This window comes from Stylophora pistillata, chromosome 11 (genome assembly GCF_964205215.1).
Source record: "Stylophora pistillata chromosome 11, jaStyPist1.2, whole genome shotgun sequence".
Classification (NCBI taxonomy): domain Eukaryota; kingdom Metazoa; phylum Cnidaria; class Anthozoa; order Scleractinia; family Pocilloporidae; genus Stylophora; species Stylophora pistillata.
The window spans coordinates 25,107,181-25,126,379 of NC_142529.1; the positions used below are offsets into that span (position 1 = coordinate 25,107,181).

The following is a 19,199-nucleotide window of genomic DNA, read 5'->3' on the forward strand; positions in this document are numbered from 1 at the left end:
ATTTTTAAAATTTAACTTTCAGTTCATTACAAGTCACGTGCACGGAAGAAAATTCAGTCTTTACTGGAAACTAATATGCAACAGGGAAAGAACGTGGTGCAGTTATAAATCATCCCGTGTTAGTGTATACGTAAGCCTCTTAGCAGGTAATGGCATAACTCCTTCCGTTTGTTGAACCAGATAAAACTAACTTTCATATTAACATGGCGGTGAAAACCATGACAGCTGCACATTTATTATTAATGATAAATTAGAATTTATCGACAACATGGTAACATCTAAAGCATAAAAAACAGCTGGTTTTTCTTCCTGTTTAATGCTATGATAGATTTAATTAAATAACTAAGTCATTTACTTTATGCACGTATAGATAGTAAAGTACTCTTTACCGATATGGTAATCACAGCGCTTTGTATCAAATGACGCCCGACGGGGGATAGGAAAAACAACAGCTATCACGTTCAGTTTGTTCCGCAATTGAAAGACGCACGAATATCTTGATCTTGAATTAAAGTTGAAATTTCTCTTTCGCAGAAATTACCAGGTGCCTTTTTTATACACCGGTTAAGCTTGGCCATAAATAATGAAAGCCTGCAATCTTGCTGATCAACTAATGAAAGCCTTTGGAAACCTATCAAAACTCACCATAATTGATAGATAAATCGCACAGCTCAGAGCAAATCAGATTTCATGTATTACCGGTGATTTCAAATTGAATGTAAAAAATAAAGGCAACTGATGGAATGAGTGAAGTGTAAATTGCTCGAAAATGATATGGGTGATTTTAAATTTGAATCAGTACGCAGCGCATAATATTACCATATCACCACATATTAGGGGCTGAATATTACTTTAGCTTTAAAATTAATATTACGTTATATAACAGAAGGCAACTTGTTTCAAATATCATTTTAATAGTAACTCCTAAAAATATAAATGTCACCAAAAGGACCAGGGACCAGTCATTATTTATAGCCCAGGAAGGAAAGGGGGGGGGGGGAATGGCGGTTTTTAGAGGGTTTCAATGCGGTTAACCGGTAGATTAGACGTAAAACTGACAACTTTTAATCGGTCGTCATAAAAAACTTAACCGTAAAAATTTTGTCTGGTGACCACAATGGAAAATTATCAACCGTTAGCCTTAAATTGGCCAAAATTTTAACCGTTGGCCGTAAATACCATCGATCACCCCATTGACATGATAGAGACCCTCCTTTTAGGGGAGAACTGAGGGAGGATCGCTCTTCGCCAACAGAGTCTAATGGGGGAAGGGGCATAGAAAATTGACTGCCAGTGAGGGGATTTCATTAGAATACTACAGAGCCATATGGGGGATCACATGGTTTACCGTGGGTCTCGATGGGGTTAACCTTAATCAGGTAAGTATCATTTTGACACAACCCCTCCCCACAGGGGAAAGATAATGACTGGTACCTTGGTTTTACTCTCTACCAATCCGAAAAATCTCTACATTTGAGCTCAGTAATCACTTAGGTCAGTCACATTTTTGCTTTGTTGAGTTTACTCTGCCCTTCTGGGATACTGCGTATATGCGCGTATGGAGGGAATCCCATTGCAGCCTGTAAATAATGATAATAAAAAAAAAAGACTTCAATAAATCATTACAATTTGGCTCGCTTAATCGTATTCTGATATGAAAGAAAATGAAAAAGGAAGGAGGAGGAATGACTCTTAGTTGAAAATTTGATAAATTTATCTTCTCTGTGGTTAATCCTTTCACTTCCAAACTAAGATCTCATTAGAACTTCTCTTTGCTGTCTACTTTACAATTCTTATGGTGTTCCTTGGAGAATTTGGTAGTGGATCAACTTATAATACCCTAGTTGATATTTTTGTCTATTCCCATCACTTGTCTGCTTGATATTGTATTGATATTGTAAGGAGAACGAATTCTGTCTTCGTCACTCATGGCAGTTAAGGTGGCTCGTACCGGTTTTCATCTTTTTGATGGTTTGTAACTTTGAAAAAATACAACAGAAAGACTAACCAAAGCCAGTTGAACACTTTTACGGGGTTGAATTACATAATCATTGGTTATCCAAAAATAAGTGTCATTTCGTCACTAGCAGTTTCCATGGCAACGCTTTCATAGGCTTATTCAGACGCATTTTTTAGCTTGTGGCTTAAATAATTCGAAAACTAACCCGGTGACCCCCTGATTTTTTTTCAGTGATTGCTTTTGGCACTTGAAAAGGAAAATGCACAAAGATTTTTAAAAAATTCTACAGAGCGGAATTTCAGAAAATCTACAAAAAGGGCAATTTTCACACATCGCAAATTTCCGTCCGTAGAATTTTCTAGTTTTTTTTCTGATGATTCCTTTCGACGTTAATATCATATTGGAACAATAAAAAGAAGGGGTCACCGGACTTGTTTTCATGCAATAGCTTTCTTGAGTTTAGCAAATTTCCACGCGCGTTCTCACGCATTTAAAAACCTGGATTCTATAAGATCGACATTTGCTCATGATCTGTTTTAGCTACCGCTGACAATTGCGTGTGTTCGCGCGAGCACCTACGATCTGATGTTTACAGACGTTTACTGCTAAGAAAATCATTAAACAGCCGTCAAAGACAGCCTCCCAAGCTCATCTTAAAAATCCTACACACGACTTCTGGCTATATCATATTATTTTCCTTTAAGTTTTAAAGTCTTCCACTTCAGGTAGATTATCCTTCACTTGAGTTGTTCTTTTTTCGCCGTCGCAAGATTTCATATCGGTTGAATATTTCTTTTAAATGTGAAGTGAAGCAACCTTTACTTCTCCGAAAATCGTCTTCGTTATCTTAGTTTCTATCTCCTGCATTCACAGTGACCGCTCAACACATCAAATACAAGCTCTTAGGTAAATTTCTCACAAAAGAAGAAAAAAATTCCACGCGCCGCCATCTTTGTTTTGAATTTTCATCTTTTGATCTCGCGCTTCTTTCGCATGTTTCTCTCGCGCGTGACGCAAGAGTGACCTGTTCCCCGCGCGAGGAAACTGGTACGAGCCACCTTAAAAACTTAACTTGTGTGCAGGCTCAATGGCAGCGTGACACGAGAGGCGAGGACCACGCGTTTCGAGCCGGCGCGCTTGAAAGATGTGAGCGCGCGAGAGGTTCCCTAGCAGTACCCTAACAGACCTCTTGGCTGGCTCCAACGCTTTAGTAATTTTGCTCAGTAACACATCAACAATTCTCGAAGAGGAGATGGTCATGTTGCATTAAAACAATGGAAATGTAATTACCATCTAAGTTTGAACACCTCCTGTAAGAGGGCGAGAAAATCCTGCACTCGTTCCCGATGGATCTTCACGAAGGGCTTCGATGAACGAATGAACGAATAAACCACCACGATGTAGTAGATCTTAGGAAAAGAAAGGAGGACATGAGGTAGGACCCAGGTCACCGTTAATTTACTAGTGAGAAGTTAATTGAACAAGAGAATTGAGTGCTTTTCGATCGAGTTTAGTGAAACCAAATCCAAAGTAAATACGCCTGCCAATTAGAAGAAAGGAAATTACCTTTAAGAGCCAACGGGAATATAGAGGAAAAAAGCGCGGCAAAACGCAGACGACAAAGTCGTGATTAGTTCAATTTTGCACCTGATTGGTTAGCGGCGCGAGATTTCTGAACCAATCACAGAGCGAAGTAAGGCAAATTCAATGCAATCTCGAATTTCTTTCGACTCTCAAAAAGATATTGCTCAAAGACTGAAACAGAACATACCGACAGCAACCATCTAATGCTGTTAATAACTAGGAAGGCGGCAAACTGTAACATATAGGGAAACAGAAATCATGATAAGTTTTTTGAAAAACTATGTACTAGCATTTCATAAAAGAAAAAAAAATTTGTTTCAAATAAATTTACCCCATTCCAGACGGAAATAAAAAATATCACCACTCCAAGACTAAAAAAGAGCTCGGAGATGCTCCATCCAAGCCATGGAAATGCCAAACGTCTGTCGCCCTGAGACTGAAATTAAAAGAACGATGATTATTAGTAAGTAAGTAAGGACTTTATTTATAGAGGGGAACACGTAACAGCTGTATAGCTGACAAACCTGTGGCCCTCTAACTAGATTATACAGCATTACAAAAAAATGATAAATAAATAAATATATAAATAATTACAAAATTCTATAATAGAAATAGCAGGATAGATGAAAAATATTCAGAAAGATAAAATTAATTTATAAAAAATTAAAATTAGACTGATGTGCTATTGCTTAATATTGTTTCAAAGTTGTCCAGGTTTTTATATGAGCTTATAAAATGCTTTTTCACAGCTGTTTTGAATACTTTTATACTAGGCTTATTTTTTATATCATGGGGAAGGCTGTTCCATAACTTAACTGCGTCAACACTGAATGCCTTGCCACCATCGTTATTTCATAAGTATTTGGGACACACTAAATTTAAATTGCCATGTCTAGTAGACCTATTGTGTACAGAACTGTTCGTCTTGAGCAAGTCTCTGATGTAAATCGGAACATCGCCTTTAAGGCTCTTAAAAATCATTGTACATTTATTTAGTTTGATTTCATCAAAAAAAGGCAACCAGCCTAGTTTACTAAAGTTTACAACACTTCCAGAATAAGAGTCCACTCCAAGAATTACTCAGGCAGCCCTTTTCTGTAACCTTAGGAGAAAGTGGAGTTCTTTAGCGTCGCAGATATTCCAAACCATGCTCCCGTACATAAGGACGGGTTTAATCAAGGCGTTATAGTATAAGAGTCTTTCCTTTATTGGAAGGTATCTCTTTATCTTTTTCAATAAACCAATACGCTGAGAAAGCTTGGTCTTTAGGCTAGAAATGTGGTCACTAAATGTAAGATCTTGCTCGATTGTTACACCAAGCAATTTATAAGAAGTTACTTGTTCTATTTCGGCCCCATCAAGGGTCACTGAAAGGTGATTGCCATCAGCTAATGATGAATGTAGCCTTTTTCCGGTGATAAGTAATGCTTTGGTTTTAACGGCGTTTAGGACCATCCCATTTTCGCTAGACCATTTACTTAATTTATCCATGTATTCTTGAAGACGTCGTTCCAATTCCAAAGGTGCATTATCGATATTAGCGCTGGCTTTAAATGTGGTGTCATCCGCGTAAACATGAATAGTTGAGTCCGGTCCAACAGCTTCGGGAAGATCATTGACGAAAATTAAAAAAAGTAGAGGTCCTAATATGCTACCTTGAGGAACTCCATTGGTTAGCATAAGTTGTGACCAAGTCGAGTTATTTACAGTAACACACTGTTTGCGATTGAGTAGATAGCTCTGCAATAGCTTTACAACATTATATGGAAATCCATATGATCTTAACTTTACCAGGAGAATGTCATGATTGATCAAGTCGAATGCCTTGCTATAGTCCACAAAAACTAAGCCGCTGACGTTGTTCTTATCAAGGTCAAGAAGGACTTGGTCCCGAAGAAACAACAAAGCAGTATCCGTGGAGTGGTTTTTACGGAACCCCGATTGGAAGCGGTACAAAAGTGAATTTTCTGTTAAGTAGGTGTTCACAGCATTGAAGATGTGTCTTTCAACGATTTTAGAAAGAATAGGCAAAATACTAATAGGACGATAGTTTTGAATATCTTGCTTGTTTCCTTGATTCTTGAATAGAGGTTTAACCTTTGCTATTTTCCATTGTGAGGGAAATGTACAAGTTTCAATACAGTGATTTATAATTTTAGCTATGGAGCATGATACTTCAGGAGCTGCAATCCCTAGAACTCTGGCACCAAGCCCATCGATTCCCTTGGCTTTGTGTGTAGGTATACTTAGAAGATAATCGTTAACCTCACTAGGAATTATTTGCGGAATAAGATTCTCAATTTGACTGTTAGATTTGTCTGGTGGACCAGGAAGAGCATCATAATGAAGTACAGGTGTCGCCTTTGTGAGACGTTTATATACATCAACGAAGAAGCGGTTAAAGCATTCAGCGATTGAATGGTCATCCTTTATCAAGTTGTTGTTTTCGTCAGCAATAGGGACGGAGTCGTCGTTATTCTTTGTATCTTTAGGTAGGTCTTTAATTAAAGACCACAGTTTCTTTGGACATTTTTGATTTTTACTGAACTGAGTTTTAAAGTGAATAAAGGCTGATAGTTTCGAAAGAAACTGTTTGGGGCTGCGTCGGTGGGAGTAACGAAATAATTTGGATATATGAACAAAGTTGAAATGGTAAATTGGCCACCGTAATGATTACAAAAGCTGACGTTTCGAGCGTTAGCCCTTCGTCAGAGCGAAGGGCTAACGTACTGTTCCTTCGCATTTCTTAGTTTCCTCGTCACTTTGTTTTTAACCAGTTTAAAAGTAGACCAATCTTGCTCATTTTGTGTTCTCCTGGCCCTCTTTAGAAGATTATCGCGTTTATTTATTTCGTTGTAAAGATCATTAGTGAACCATTTCGGCTGATTGATTTTCTTCACACTCTTGGACTTTAAAGGTGCGTGATTATCAAGAATGTCATTAAAGATTTTGTGCCAGGATTCAACAATGTCATCGGCATCTCGAAAAACAAAGGAGATATCCCAAGGGGCTACTCTTAGGTCTCGCAGAAAGCACTCTTTGTTGATTTTGTCGATATTTCTGTATTTGATTTTGGAATGTTGTTTACGTTGTGCATCCATGGTTTTGTAGCACCTCATGATGGTGACCGGAAGGTGATCGGAAAGTCCAGATTTACCTATGGATACTTCTCTAATTCTAGCAGGATGACTAGAATAAATATGGTCTAAGCACGCATCAGAGGCAGGTCTTGTTACCCCATTTACCATCTGCGTTAATCCAAGACTGTTCAGTGCCTTTGCGAGACAATGTTTTGAATAACAGTTGAAATCAATATAATCCAAATTGAAGTCTCCCAGAATAATCAATTCATTGTTTTCGAGATGGGCATTTTCAATATTTTTACCCAAGCTCTCATTATAATCTTTGTTGGCTGAAGGTGGACGGTAAACACCAGATATCAAAATCGGTCGCTTTGATTTTTGAGGACAAATTTGAAGCCAGAGAGGTTCAAGATCATCTAGTTCCAAATCTCTTCGACGTAAAGCCATAACTTTCTCATTTACATACGCAATTATGCCGCCACCTTTCTTCCCGATTCGATCTCTGCTGTGTAATGTGTAGCCGGGTATCATGTAATTGCTGTCTGGAATTTTACTTGATCCGAACGTCTCAGTGAGAATTAAGACGTCGAGCGTAGCAGCACTGTTGTTGTTCGAGGTGAGCATTAGCGATAGTTCTTCCAATTTGGTGTCAGTCAGTCGTTGGATGTTCCACTGAGTGGCAGACTGATAAACCTCTGAAGCCTGCAGGAGGTTGAAGATTATTAGGTCCTGGATTGACGGCGATATCACCAGATCGAAGTATACACAGACAAAATTGGCCAAGCTTGACGAACCGCAACAACGCGTGGAGCTTCAAATTCAATTCGCAAGGTGTGCATTTCGAAGGCTTTGACTTACAGTTGAACGTAGGTGGAGCAGATATTTCCTTCCCAATGAAGAGTCTGACTGTAGAGCAATCGAATTCAGGTGTAATTGAAGTAAATTGGCTAAGTAAGACGCTGAAAATAGTCAATAGAAGCACGACTGCAAAAACATGTCTGCTCCCATAACTAATTTATGCAACGACTCTAACAACGTATACTAACAAATAAATAGGTATGAAAGTCAGCATTCGAAACTGCGACTGTTTGGGTCGCCACGGCAAGTAAAAAAAAAAAAGAAAGAAAAAAAAATCGGCGACTGAAGTTGAAGCCAAAGCCGCCAATTCAACGATTTGTGTTTGGCATTCATATGGTTAGCTCTAATAAACATTGTTTAATGGGTCTAAATGCACAAGATCGTGATACTCCCAATTTTTGAGACCCAGCATCTAGTGTGATGAAAGCGTTTGTAATTTAATTCAAGATGAAAGGGCGTTTTGGTATGACAGAAGAGCAGACATGCTTGTTTTTTCATAAAATTGTGCCAAAGAACACTGAAAAGAAAACATCCCACACATGAGCAAACAAATAGCTGTTCTTAGACATTTTCCCGTACGTTGCAAGTTGCAAAAATATTTGAAGAATGATAAGGTAAGAGAAGGACTGAACGGTATTTCTTACATAGGGTATGTAGAGATCACGAGATTTTCTAAGGTTAGCACTCATCTCCATATTTCAGAATGACGTCATGTCATTCCTAATCTTCGTAACCTTCGGAAGCGTTCGTCGAACGGCTTCGGGTTCATTCAAAACATGGCAGTCAGGGCAAAATACATTACCTTTTCTCAGAAATATAGGCGCTTGCCATTGCAAGTATAATGTGTCTCATTCTTTCGCCGAGCGAGACAACCTTTACGACCTCCATGGTTTTTAATCGATAACATATAATGGCTCAGGTTTTCATGTTCAAGTACATCTTTTGCATAGACTTGTCAACAGAAAATCGTGTGATAGTGGTTTTATATTAAAATGAAGTCAATAATACGAGTCTGACAAAGATTGAAAACCTGTGATCATCAGCTCAAAACAAAAAAATGTGTTGGTCATTTTGTAGTATGGAATCGGCGCCATACATGAAACTGACGTTCCGAACATTTCCAAACGGTCGAGGAATGCCTGGAAAATTTCACCTCCTTTTCAATTCCTTTTAAAATATTACTTTATTGTGATTCAGTAATGTTTGAACAACAAATAGATCTACATCTCTGTCATGCAGATTTTGGATAACACAGAGCGAATAAGGAAAGACATGTCTGATAGCTATATAGACTCAGGGGTGATATTAAAAATGGAAATGTGGCCACAGATTGAAAGAAGAATCTACATTAACCAACCCATGGAGAAGAACCACAAAGATCATCATGTCATCGTAGAGGTACACAGTAAAAACACGCAAGTAAGAACCTAAAAATTAAGAACCTGTTAGCCTAAAATTTGCCATTTATACCCCCTATAAACAAGAACCTATTTAGCATAAGAAAATTAAAATAGGTTCTTATTTTCTAAAATCATATAGTACATCACAGGTACACTGAAATTATTTACTGTAATCATAATCGAAGAAAAACCAGATTGCCATTGCTGTAAAACATGATTTTCTTAAGAAAAATGAGTGCAAAATATGTAGTTACAAAATATAGGACAATTACCAACTTATTATGCAGGTGTGTTTTTCTCCAAGAATAAGAACCTGTTTTAAGAACCTAAATAGCCTAAAATTTTGTGAACTACCATTTATGTGAGAACCTGTTTAGGCTAACTCCTAAAAATGTAGGTTCTTACTTGCGGGTTTTTACTGTAACCCAATCAAAAAAGATGAGGGATGTCAACATGAAGGTTTTTTTTTTCATAAGTAGTCAAACTGCAGACAATGCGAAAAATGTTGTAAATTAGCCAAATTTTCACTTCATTGACCAATTTGAAAAATAATTACCACTTTATTTTTAATAATAATAGTAAGTAATGATAATGATAATGATGATGAGACTGATAACAATAATGATAATGATGATAACATATTTTTTCTATGGATTGGTGCCACGTTACAACCTATTGACAAGAGCCTGGTTCAAAAAACCCACGCCCTTGCTGGTGAAGGGGTCAAAACATTTGAAGAAATGGAAAGGCACTTGCGACACTATGTCAGGAATGATCTTTTTGCTGGTCAGAATCCCCCACCAGTCACAAACAGACGCTATCATCCCAAGGATGTGGATATCAGGAACCACATGTATAAGGCAACTCTATATGAACTTCATATATTCATTGTATCTGTAAAACAGATGCTATCCAAGACTGACCAGGAAAATCTTGAGGAGAAAATTAAGGGGTGGAAACAAGAGAATCCTGAGGATCCTTTTTTCTTTAGACCTTACTCCCTATCCCCTATGGAAGCTTTGCCTGGCAGCACCTCTGACACAGATAGTAGTGTTAAAGCTCATATCACTCAAAACCTCCTATTTTTGCATCAAACAGCTTGGCAGAGGCATTTGATGAGCAGATATGGAAATGAAATCATGCTTCTGGATGCTACATACAAGACCATGAGATATGAGCTTCCATTGTTCTTCCTTGTTGTTAAAACCAATGTTAACTATACAGTGGTTGGGGCTTTTATAACCCAAAAAGAAACAACAGCTGCAATAGAGGGAGCACTGAAAATATTCCGCGCCTGGACTTCCAAGCGGAAACCCCAGTGCTTTATGACAGACACTGAGTCTACATTTGAAGGTTTGTACAGTGTTTATGCAATAAATTTTTAAAACATAGAATTATGCACATGCACAATGCAAGAATGATTTTGACCCCCTTCCTTCTGTACTTCAAAAAAGCTGTGGTGTCGGTCTGCCATCAAAGCTGTAATAAGAAAATCTCGAACAACAAAGCTCAATTTTTTATTTTATCTCTAGATACAACAACTTAGATCTGTGATTTCCATCGTGAGCAATGTTGAGAAAGATGGCTCCGTAAAGCAGATAATGGCTTAAACCATCAAAGGGAGGTTCTTTCCTTGCTTCGCAATGTGGCGAGGTCTCCAACAGAAGACGTCCATCACACAAATCTCAAGTCCTCAAAGTCTAGTGAGTTGTGGATGTCAAATCCTCAACTGGTTTGAGAAAACATGGTCGCTAGAAGCCAAGGTACAGTTAAAATTATTGAAAAAAAGTAAAATAGTTATAACAAAAGAAAACTGACAATGTAATAAACACTTATTAATTATTACTTTTGGTGATGCAAAAAGCGTTATTAAAAATGATGTAAAAAAACCTTATTTTCTTTTAGAATCTGAGGTGTTCATTGCAAACTACACAATTGCGGTTCTTGGTTGTTATATGCATACACTCAGAAATACTTTATTCAGCCCCAATGGGCTTTAAATTGCAAAAAAGATTGAGTGAAGGTGTAGTCTGATCAGCAGATTAAGAACTGATGTTTTAAAAAAGTAAACCGATGGGGAAACATGTGTGACATTTTAACAAATTACCTTTTTTAAGGAATGAGTAATAAATTAGTACACTTAGCTTCTTTGTTATAAGATGTCAGAATTTAGGTGTTGTCGAAGCACGCATAAAATTGTCAGAAAATGAAGGTGAAGGCAATTTTTTAGGTTTAGTTTCATATGATGAGACTTCTGATCAATTCTACTACTAATTCTGTTTGTGTGATTCCATGCCTTTCGTGTATATTGTTGACACTGTACCTGAAACAAGATCTTCTATGGTGCTTTAATATAAATTATATTCTTAGTTGATTGTTAGTTGGAAAAACACTTAACAATTTCATTTCTCTCCAAAAATATAAACTATTCATTGACCTTTAAGCCAATGCAACATGGCAATTCAAAACTAAATTTTGGATAGCTGTGTTCAGTTCATTTTAAAATTTGAATCAGTCTGGTACCTTAATTTGTTGTTAAATACCAATATCGACTATAGTCTATAGTTCCTTGTTACATTTTCCCAATCCCTAAATTCACCTTCACTGTTTATGAGGACGTCAGAGACCACCAATTGATTGGTTAGAGTGCCTCATGATATTTTTCGCAGCCCTTGAAATTGCGATTTCTTAGAATGTCATTTTGAAGTATGGGGCCGCGCTCCATATTTCAAAACGACGTTTAGACGACTGCATTTCTCTCACTTAAAAACGTGAGTCACCGAATTCCGTAGAAAGGAAAGATGTAGAAAATAAATCACTTACCGTCATTAAAATAATTACCGACGCAATACTAGTAATAGCTACTAGTTATAAAGAGATCTCTCTGATTTCCCACAACCGTCCGCCATTTTTACTTTACTTTTTCCGAAGTTCGAACGAGGTCGCATCGGAACGGGGTGTATGACGTCACGTCATTCTGAAATATGGAGATGAGTGCTAACCGTTTTCTGAAGTGTGTGTTCAGTCGTCGAATGTTGGAGCGAGTAAAGTTTAGCGTCTAAGCTGAGTTTCGTGGATTTAAGTGCTGAAAACAGTCAAGTGTTGGCTGAGAGGTATTTTCTTACATTGGTGGCAGCTGTCTGGGATTTTGAGCCGACGAAATGAACAAAGATGAAGTAAAAATATCCGAAGGTGCTGAAGGCGTTTGACCGCTAGATTTCCCGCCGGAACATAAACTGGAGAAACCGATGAAGAGTGAGCAGAACGAAGGAAATAGTGGCCTGCAGCAGTTAGTACAGGCGTTCAAGCAGAGTATGATGATGTCAAGTGAGGTAAGCAAAGCGAGGAGAAATGTACGAGCACCGCCTGTTTACTTAGTGGGACAGAGTTTTAAAACATGGCTGTCGCAGTTCATGAAGTATGCCGACCTTTGCGCATCAAGCCGTCGGATCGTCGAACGCTTTTTCTCACAATGTTGGACCAACCGGCCTTTAAGGCGGTGGAAATGCTCAAGCTTCCAGAGTTCCTGTCATTTGACGACACAGTTGATAAAGAGATTCGATTCGGGTAAGACGAGGAGGATTATAAATTGCAGGTACGTGCGAGGTGTCAGAGGCCGAACGAAGATTTCGAGGGATTCGCCGATAGCCTGCTAGAATTAGTCGAAATGCGTACCCAAACACGGCTTGTCCATTGAAAGTGGAGTTGGCCGGAGATCATCAGCTTATTAAGACAAGGACACTTTGCGTGGGAATGTCCAACTAAAGTATCGGGAAACGTAAGACAGGGCCTGCGGAGGGCTAACCAGTCCCCGTAGGAAAAAGTCAGGTAGGCCCACCAGAAAATGATTTTATTATGAAGAATTTGGGTGTGTCTCTTAATGAAAGGATGATGTCCGTCTTATCAGAGTTTGGTTTCGGAACTTTTTAATCAGCGCTTGATGCGTATGCTGTTGGATACTGGTGCTACTGTCAGTGTGTTAGTGAAAGTACGTGGAAAAAAGTGGAACTGTTTTAAAACCAGAGACAATTGCTAGAAGACTCACTATAGTCAATGGCAATGAGCTGACTGGTCTGGAAGAAACTGAAGAGCAATTCTTATGGGAAAGATCGAATGCTACTGGCCTGTTATAATAGTGCAAGGTTTAGCCCATGACTTTGTTCGGGGTTCAGATTTCTTTCAACACTATCAGTGTCACATCCACTATGACACAGGAGCTCTTGTGGTAGGAGATTCGGAAATTTCAATCAGATATTGCAAGGCTACACCAAGTGTTTGTAGAATCTTTTTATGTGCTGATGCAGAGCTAGAACCTGGGACTGAACAAGTGATTAAAGGTAGATTAGAAGGAGGTTATGAATAGAATTCTGGAAGTCGTGGAATCCTGGAGGAGTCAAAAAGACTACCGGAGGCTTCTGAGATAGGTATTGCTCGTTCCCTAGTGGTGCCAAACACAGGAAAGACTCTTGTTCGAGTGGCCAACTTCTCCGACAAAGTTATCAGTTTACGATCAGATCTCCCTGTTGCTGAGTACCATTCCGTCAGCGGTATAAATGGCAGTGCTACTCTAACCGAAATTGGCCCCAGTCCATCAACACCTAACCCGGCCATCCATGCTGTTCATTCATAGACAGGAATGTGGGGGAGGACAATTAGGAAAGTGCAGAAAGAGCGAATAGGAGGGGCAAAAGTTATCAAGCTAAATTCAGATAGGCTTTCAGAGAAGCAGAAAAGGTAATTTTCCCTACTGATAGACGACTATGAGGGCATATTTGCAATGAACCATTCTGGTTTAGGAAAATCAGAACTTATGGAGCATGTAATATGTTCCAATTAAGTAGCTTCCTCGTCGAATACCACCGCACCAGAGGGAGATCATAGATCAACAGCTGGATGAGCTCCTAGCTGAATATGGTAGAGTTGAAGAATCACAGAGCCCCTGGAGCAGTCCACTTGTTTTCGCTAGGAAACCTGATGGAAGCTACCGTGTGCGCATTGATTACCGCAAACTGAATGCGGTACAAAGAAAGATGCAATACCGCTATCAAGGACCGATGATGTCTTAGAAGCATTGAGTGGTGGCAAGTGGTTCTCTTGTCTCGATTTGGCGTCTGGTTCAGTTGGCAGATACAAGTAAAAGAAGAGGACAGACCCTAAACAGCGTTCACCTGGACATTAGCGCTGTTTTATCTCAATTGCAACCAATAGTGGGACTGAGGGTGACAGAACCTCTGAGACAAATTTTATCATAATGTTTTATCAAATTATTTTCAGTTACATTCTAAAATCACGATTTTAGAATTAGTTACTTGCACTTACTGTGTCATAGGATCCCACAAGCAACACGTTCACCAACAGTGAGATGAATCCGAATACGAGGCTAGTAGAACTCAGTCTGACGATAGCTTGATTTAGAGATAATCATTCAAAAAAAAAGTCATTCAATTAATTAATCAGTCAAAAGATAATCAGAAAATGAGAAAGAACCTAGACTGGGACACAACTTTTTGCGGAAGAAGGATTTGACACTTTTTTGAAAATATGTTAGCTGAACATTCATTTTCACACAAGATTAAGAGTAATTTCATTGAACAGCATTCATTTAAGTGGCTAAAAAAACCACACACATTTCAATGATTAATTTCTCAAATGAAAATAGTTTCTTCCTAAACAAGTGTCCTCTCTAACAGATTTGACGAAACAAGATAAAAGCTACAATACCTGGAAAATGCTTTTAGCTGAAAGGCAAAAATTGGATGAATTCGTCAGCATTCTCCCTAGTCCCTTGTAAGCTTTTATAGATTGAACTCCTTGATAAATTGAATATGCTGATCCAATCTGAAATATAAACAAAAACGCAACTGACCCACCTGATTTGATGTACCACAGCAAACGTAATTTCCTTCTTTCGAATTAATCAGCAGAATGAAGGAGGTTTAATTTTCAAATAAAGTTCAGTCATTTTTTATACAAATATCGTGCGTCGAACAGTTTCAAGCCTCAACATCTCTCCCTTTCCTCCCACATCCACCTCCCTTCTTCCCCCCGTCCCCTATTCCCCCGTCGCCGTCTTCCCCCCTTATTGAATAAAAAAAAAAGCACAAAAGATCCAGAACTGAAATTGGTAATTCAGAATGTCAATAACTGACTTTCGGGTCTCAGTACTTGCCCCTTTGATTTCACAAAGGTGCTTGCTCCGGTGCACATGTTTGTCAATCGATATTCTTGTATCGCTATGGAATGTTCTACATTATTGCTTGTAACCTCCAAGCTCCTCCTAGCATAAGGAATGAAAAAAAAAAAACAGGAATTAAGATAAAATGCCACGAGTAATTTTTTGCCATTAGTCACGTAAACGTTTCCCAAAAGAGATTAAGGAATAAACTGGTAGTCTTTGTATTCAAATTCACTCGAAATATGTCCCTAAAGATCATTTATCGAGTTACTATCCTCTTGGTGACGATAGTATGCGCTGTTTACGACCTGTTTCTCTGATGACTCTTGTGAGGGAGACAAAAGGTTGCGTCATACCAACCACGAGGGCATTTTTCGAGGCTTCAGTTTCTTAATTAAAGCTCACTTAAGATGATCTTTTCTTTACAAGGATAATATTCGCTGGTCAGAATACGATTTGTCTTCTTAGATTATGATCAGATTCCTTTAAAGAACGAAGAACCCCAAAAACTTTCTCTTTCCAATCATGAGGTTTCTAGTTGGTGGGTAGCACTCAACACATATCGGAGAGCCGAGTACACGCTCCAGTCTTACTGCGCCGTAGTTATTTTCTGTGCGATTTAAAGTTCGCGGTTTCAGCCTAATTGCGAAAACTGTTAGTTAAAAACAAGTAATAATGGGGTTCGAAAAGGAAATTGTCTCCGAAATTTATAGGAGTAATAACGGCTGGAAATTTAACTCACCACGCCAAACATTGCGAGAAACATAACACCTGTACGAAGACTGTAGCCACAGCAACAAGTTTTCACCAAAACTGCCATTGAAGACGAAAAGTCGAAGTTATTCTTCTCAACGTCAAGCTCAACTGAACTGGTTCAAGCGTGGCAGCTGGATGCTTTCATTTTTTTTACTTCCTTTATGTAATTTTCGTGCACTCTGGTGGTGAGAATTTGTCTACTATCGAGACTGACAGAATTTAATCTCGTCGATCAATTTCTATTTTCTCATTTTCCATCTTGTTGATACAGTGTTGACTTGCAAGTTTTAAGCACTTCTAGTAGTTAGTGAAAAGGTTAAGTATACGGAGACTGAAACGAAAACATTAGTTGTTAGAGAAGAAATGATTTTCAAAATTTAACTTTCAGTTCATTACACGTCACGTGCACGGTGGAAAAATTCACAATGTCCACTGGAAACTAATATGCGGAAGGGAAAGAGCGATTTATAGTTATAAATTATCCTGTGTGATTGTATAAGTAAGCCTCTCAGCAGGTAATTTTATTACTCCTTCTGTTCGTAGAACCAGATAAAACTAAATTTCAGATTAACATGGCGGTGGAAACCCTAGTGACAATTACACATTTATTATTAATGATAAATTGTAATTTATCGACAATACGGTAACGTCTACATAAAAAACAACTGTTTTTTTTTCCTGTTTAACGCTACGATAGATTTTATTCAATAATTAAGCTATTTACTTTGTGCACGTGTGGAAAGTAAAAGTACTATTCATTGATATGGTAATCACAGCGTTCTGCCTCAAAGGACGTCTGGCGGAGGAAAGGAAAAAAACACCTAGCTAAACCTGCTATCACTTTCAGTTCTTTCCGCAATTGAAAAACGCACGAATATCTTGATCTTGACTTAAAGGTGACTTTTCTCTTTCCCAAAAATTACCAGGGTTTTTTTTATTATTATTAACTGCTAAGCTAAGCTAATCTATAAATAATGAAAGCTTACAACCCTGCTGAACAACTAATGAAAGTCTTTAGAAACCTCTCAAGACTCGCTGTAATTGATTATCAACTAAAGCAAGAAAAAAAGCGATTCATGGATAAATTGTACAGCATAGAGCAAATGAGATATCATGGATCACCGGTGATTTCAAATGAAATGTAAAAAATAAAGGCAACTGATGGAATGAGTGCGGTGTAAATTGGTCGAAAACGATATGGGTGATTTTAAATTTGAATCAGCGCGCAGCACGTAATATCATCATATCACCACTTATTATCCAACTACACCTAGACGAGTACAAATAATGCCATAGACGAGTACAAATATCACACGGTATTTGTACTCGTCTATTGAAGTACCGGTTAAACAGGTTTTCTCGCATCGCGCAAGCGAAGAATTGGATTGTAGTTACGAAAAAAAAAACAAATGGCGGACAATTTGAATCATATTTCCGACGACGAAGTGTCAGAATGGCTGGCAAATATAGGCCCATGTTCATTAGATGAATCGAACGAAGAAAAACAGCTTGACGACCAGAAAATTTCTTCATTTAATGAAGAAAATAGAGACAGCGCCACAACAACGCGCCAATTCCCTTTCGCTTCGCATAATTCTGTCACGCACTCCCCGTAAACAAATATCTGCGAAATTCGCCCGCACTGAAATAACAGTTTGGCGTGTTGGATAATAAATAACTTATTAGACGTTTTGTTATGTAGTATCCCTGGGTATTTTTACTCGTTATTTGTATTTTAACTCGCCCTACGGGCTCGTCAAAATACGGCACAACTCGTAAATATACTCAGCGATACTACACAACAAAACGTCTAATAAGATATATATATATTAGAGGCTGAATATTACTTTAGCTTTAAAATTAATATTACGTTATATAACAGAAGGCAACTTGTTTCAAATATCATTTTAATAGTAACTCCTAAAGATATAAATGTCCCCAAAAGGACTAGGGACCAGTCATTGTTTATAGCCCAGGAAAGGGAGAAAGAGGGGATGGTGGTTTTTAGAGAGTTTCAATGGGGTGAACCGGTGATACCCGAACACCTACGTGAGAATGAGCGGTCACGTCGTCCTGAGCTCTGTGTTTATTCTGTATTATACTTTTGTTTTCTTATCTGCGGGCTCTCAAACTGCGCTAACAATCCTAAGATCAATTCTGCTGACTCTGTAGAAGACTTTGACCCGGAATGCATAGTTTTAAGCCAAGGAACTTTGAAATATGGAGTGTCAAGCATGTTTGCAGCGGGAACCAAGGTCGCCATGTGCACGAGTAAGAGGAAATTTCTTCGACGAAGATTACTCTACTCTTCTAATGGGAGTCAAAGTTTTAACCCGGTGATAATACAGATCATTCTTAGTGGCGATGTTCACCCACATCCTGGCCCAAATTCAAAGCGAAAGCAAAATTCTCGGTCTGGACAAGATACCAAAGAAAATTATTCAATTGCGTCCGTGGACGACCAACATGCAAATTCGAGCATCAAGATTGCTCATTTGAATATCCGTTCGTTGAAGTCTCGCGAACATTTTCTTCTTTTACAACATACCATCGAAGAAAATGGCTTTGATATATTTACTATATCAGAGACTTGGCTTGACTCAACGGTTGATAATCAAGCTATGCAGATTCCTGGATTTGTGTTCTTCCGCCAAGATAGGGGAGAACATAAAACTGGTGGCGGCCTTGCAGTATACATCAGAGACACATTCATAGCGACTATTCTAAAAGACCCCACGGGAATTAGCGATGAAAGTTTTCAACAGCTCTGGATAAAGGTTCAAGCGCGACAGTGCAAATCTATTCTTATTTGCACTGTTTATAGACCACCAAGCACCACATCAGCCTTCAGCGATAGTTTGTCAAGAAGTCTCCTGAATATGTTACTGCTTAGCTATGACGTTATCATTCTGGGTGACTTAAATTGTAACATTCTCGATGATACAGCGGATAGTCGAACTTTCAAAGACCTTGTTGCTAGTTTCAACCTGACACAACTAGTGAAGGAACCGACTAGAGTTACAGAAACAAAACGCTGGCTAATTGACGTTATCATGATTACTGATCCTAACCTAGCGGAGTCTTGCTCAGTCATTATGTCCTCACTAAGTGATCACAACTTAGTTGAAGTTACATTAAGGATAAATCGCCCTAAAGCCATAGCCAAGTACGTCACTACAAGAAGCTTTTCCGGGTACGCACCCGATAGCTTTTTCGAAGATCTTTCTCTTGTTCCGTGGCACATGGTATACTTCTTTAAGGACATTGATTCCCAAGTGGAAACATTCAGTTCTCTCTTCATGGACGTGTTAGATCAGCACGCGCCCATCAAACGTGTAAAGATCAAGTTCCGCTCTAACCGTTTGTAACACCAGAAATTAAGT

At 38.5% G+C, this 19,199-nt stretch overlaps 2 protein-coding genes across 2 annotated transcripts; one reads left to right on the forward strand and one right to left on the reverse strand.

Moving 5' to 3' along the window:
* Positions 1-219: 219 nt before the first annotated feature.
* Positions 220-14,445, reverse strand: LOC111344741 (uncharacterized). Its single transcript, XM_088737673.1, has 6 exons — positions 14,373-14,445; positions 14,205-14,290; positions 3,876-3,980; positions 3,732-3,776; positions 3,251-3,369; positions 220-1,580 (listed from the first exon to the last, which is right to left on the reverse strand). Exons 1-6 carry the CDS (start codon positions 14,443-14,445, stop codon positions 1,496-1,498), a joined length of 513 nt encoding a protein of 170 aa, XP_088593799.1. The 3' UTR covers positions 220-1,495.
* On the forward strand, positions 9,555-10,788 carry LOC148720810 (uncharacterized). The gene is made up of 2 exons (XM_088737306.1): positions 9,555-10,238; positions 10,418-10,788. The coding sequence occupies exons 1-2, from the start codon at positions 9,626-9,628 to the stop codon at positions 10,429-10,431; spliced, it is 627 nt and encodes a 208-aa protein (XP_088593432.1). The 5' UTR covers positions 9,555-9,625; the 3' UTR covers positions 10,432-10,788.
* Positions 14,446-19,199: the final 4,754 nt, after the last annotated feature.

What these genes read in the sequence shown, in the direction of transcription:
- LOC148720810 (XM_088737306.1), top strand. Translation starts at nt 9,626, where the DNA reads ATGGAAAGGCACTTGCGACACTATGTCAGGAATGATCTTTTTGCTGGT.
- LOC111344741 (XM_088737673.1), bottom strand. Translation starts at nt 14,445, where the DNA reads ATGAATGTTCAGCTAACATATTTTCAAAAAAGTGTCAAATCCTTCTTC. An exon ending in GCATTAGATGGTTGCTGTCG is followed by an intron (nt 3,370 to 3,731) that starts GTATGTTCTGTT and finishes TCTTTTCCTAAG; the next exon opens with ATCTACTACATCGTGGTGGT. An exon ending in GAGGTGTTCAAACTTAGATG is followed by an intron (nt 1,581 to 3,250) that starts GTAATTACATTT and finishes CATTATTTACAG; the next exon opens with GCTGCAATGGGATTCCCTCC.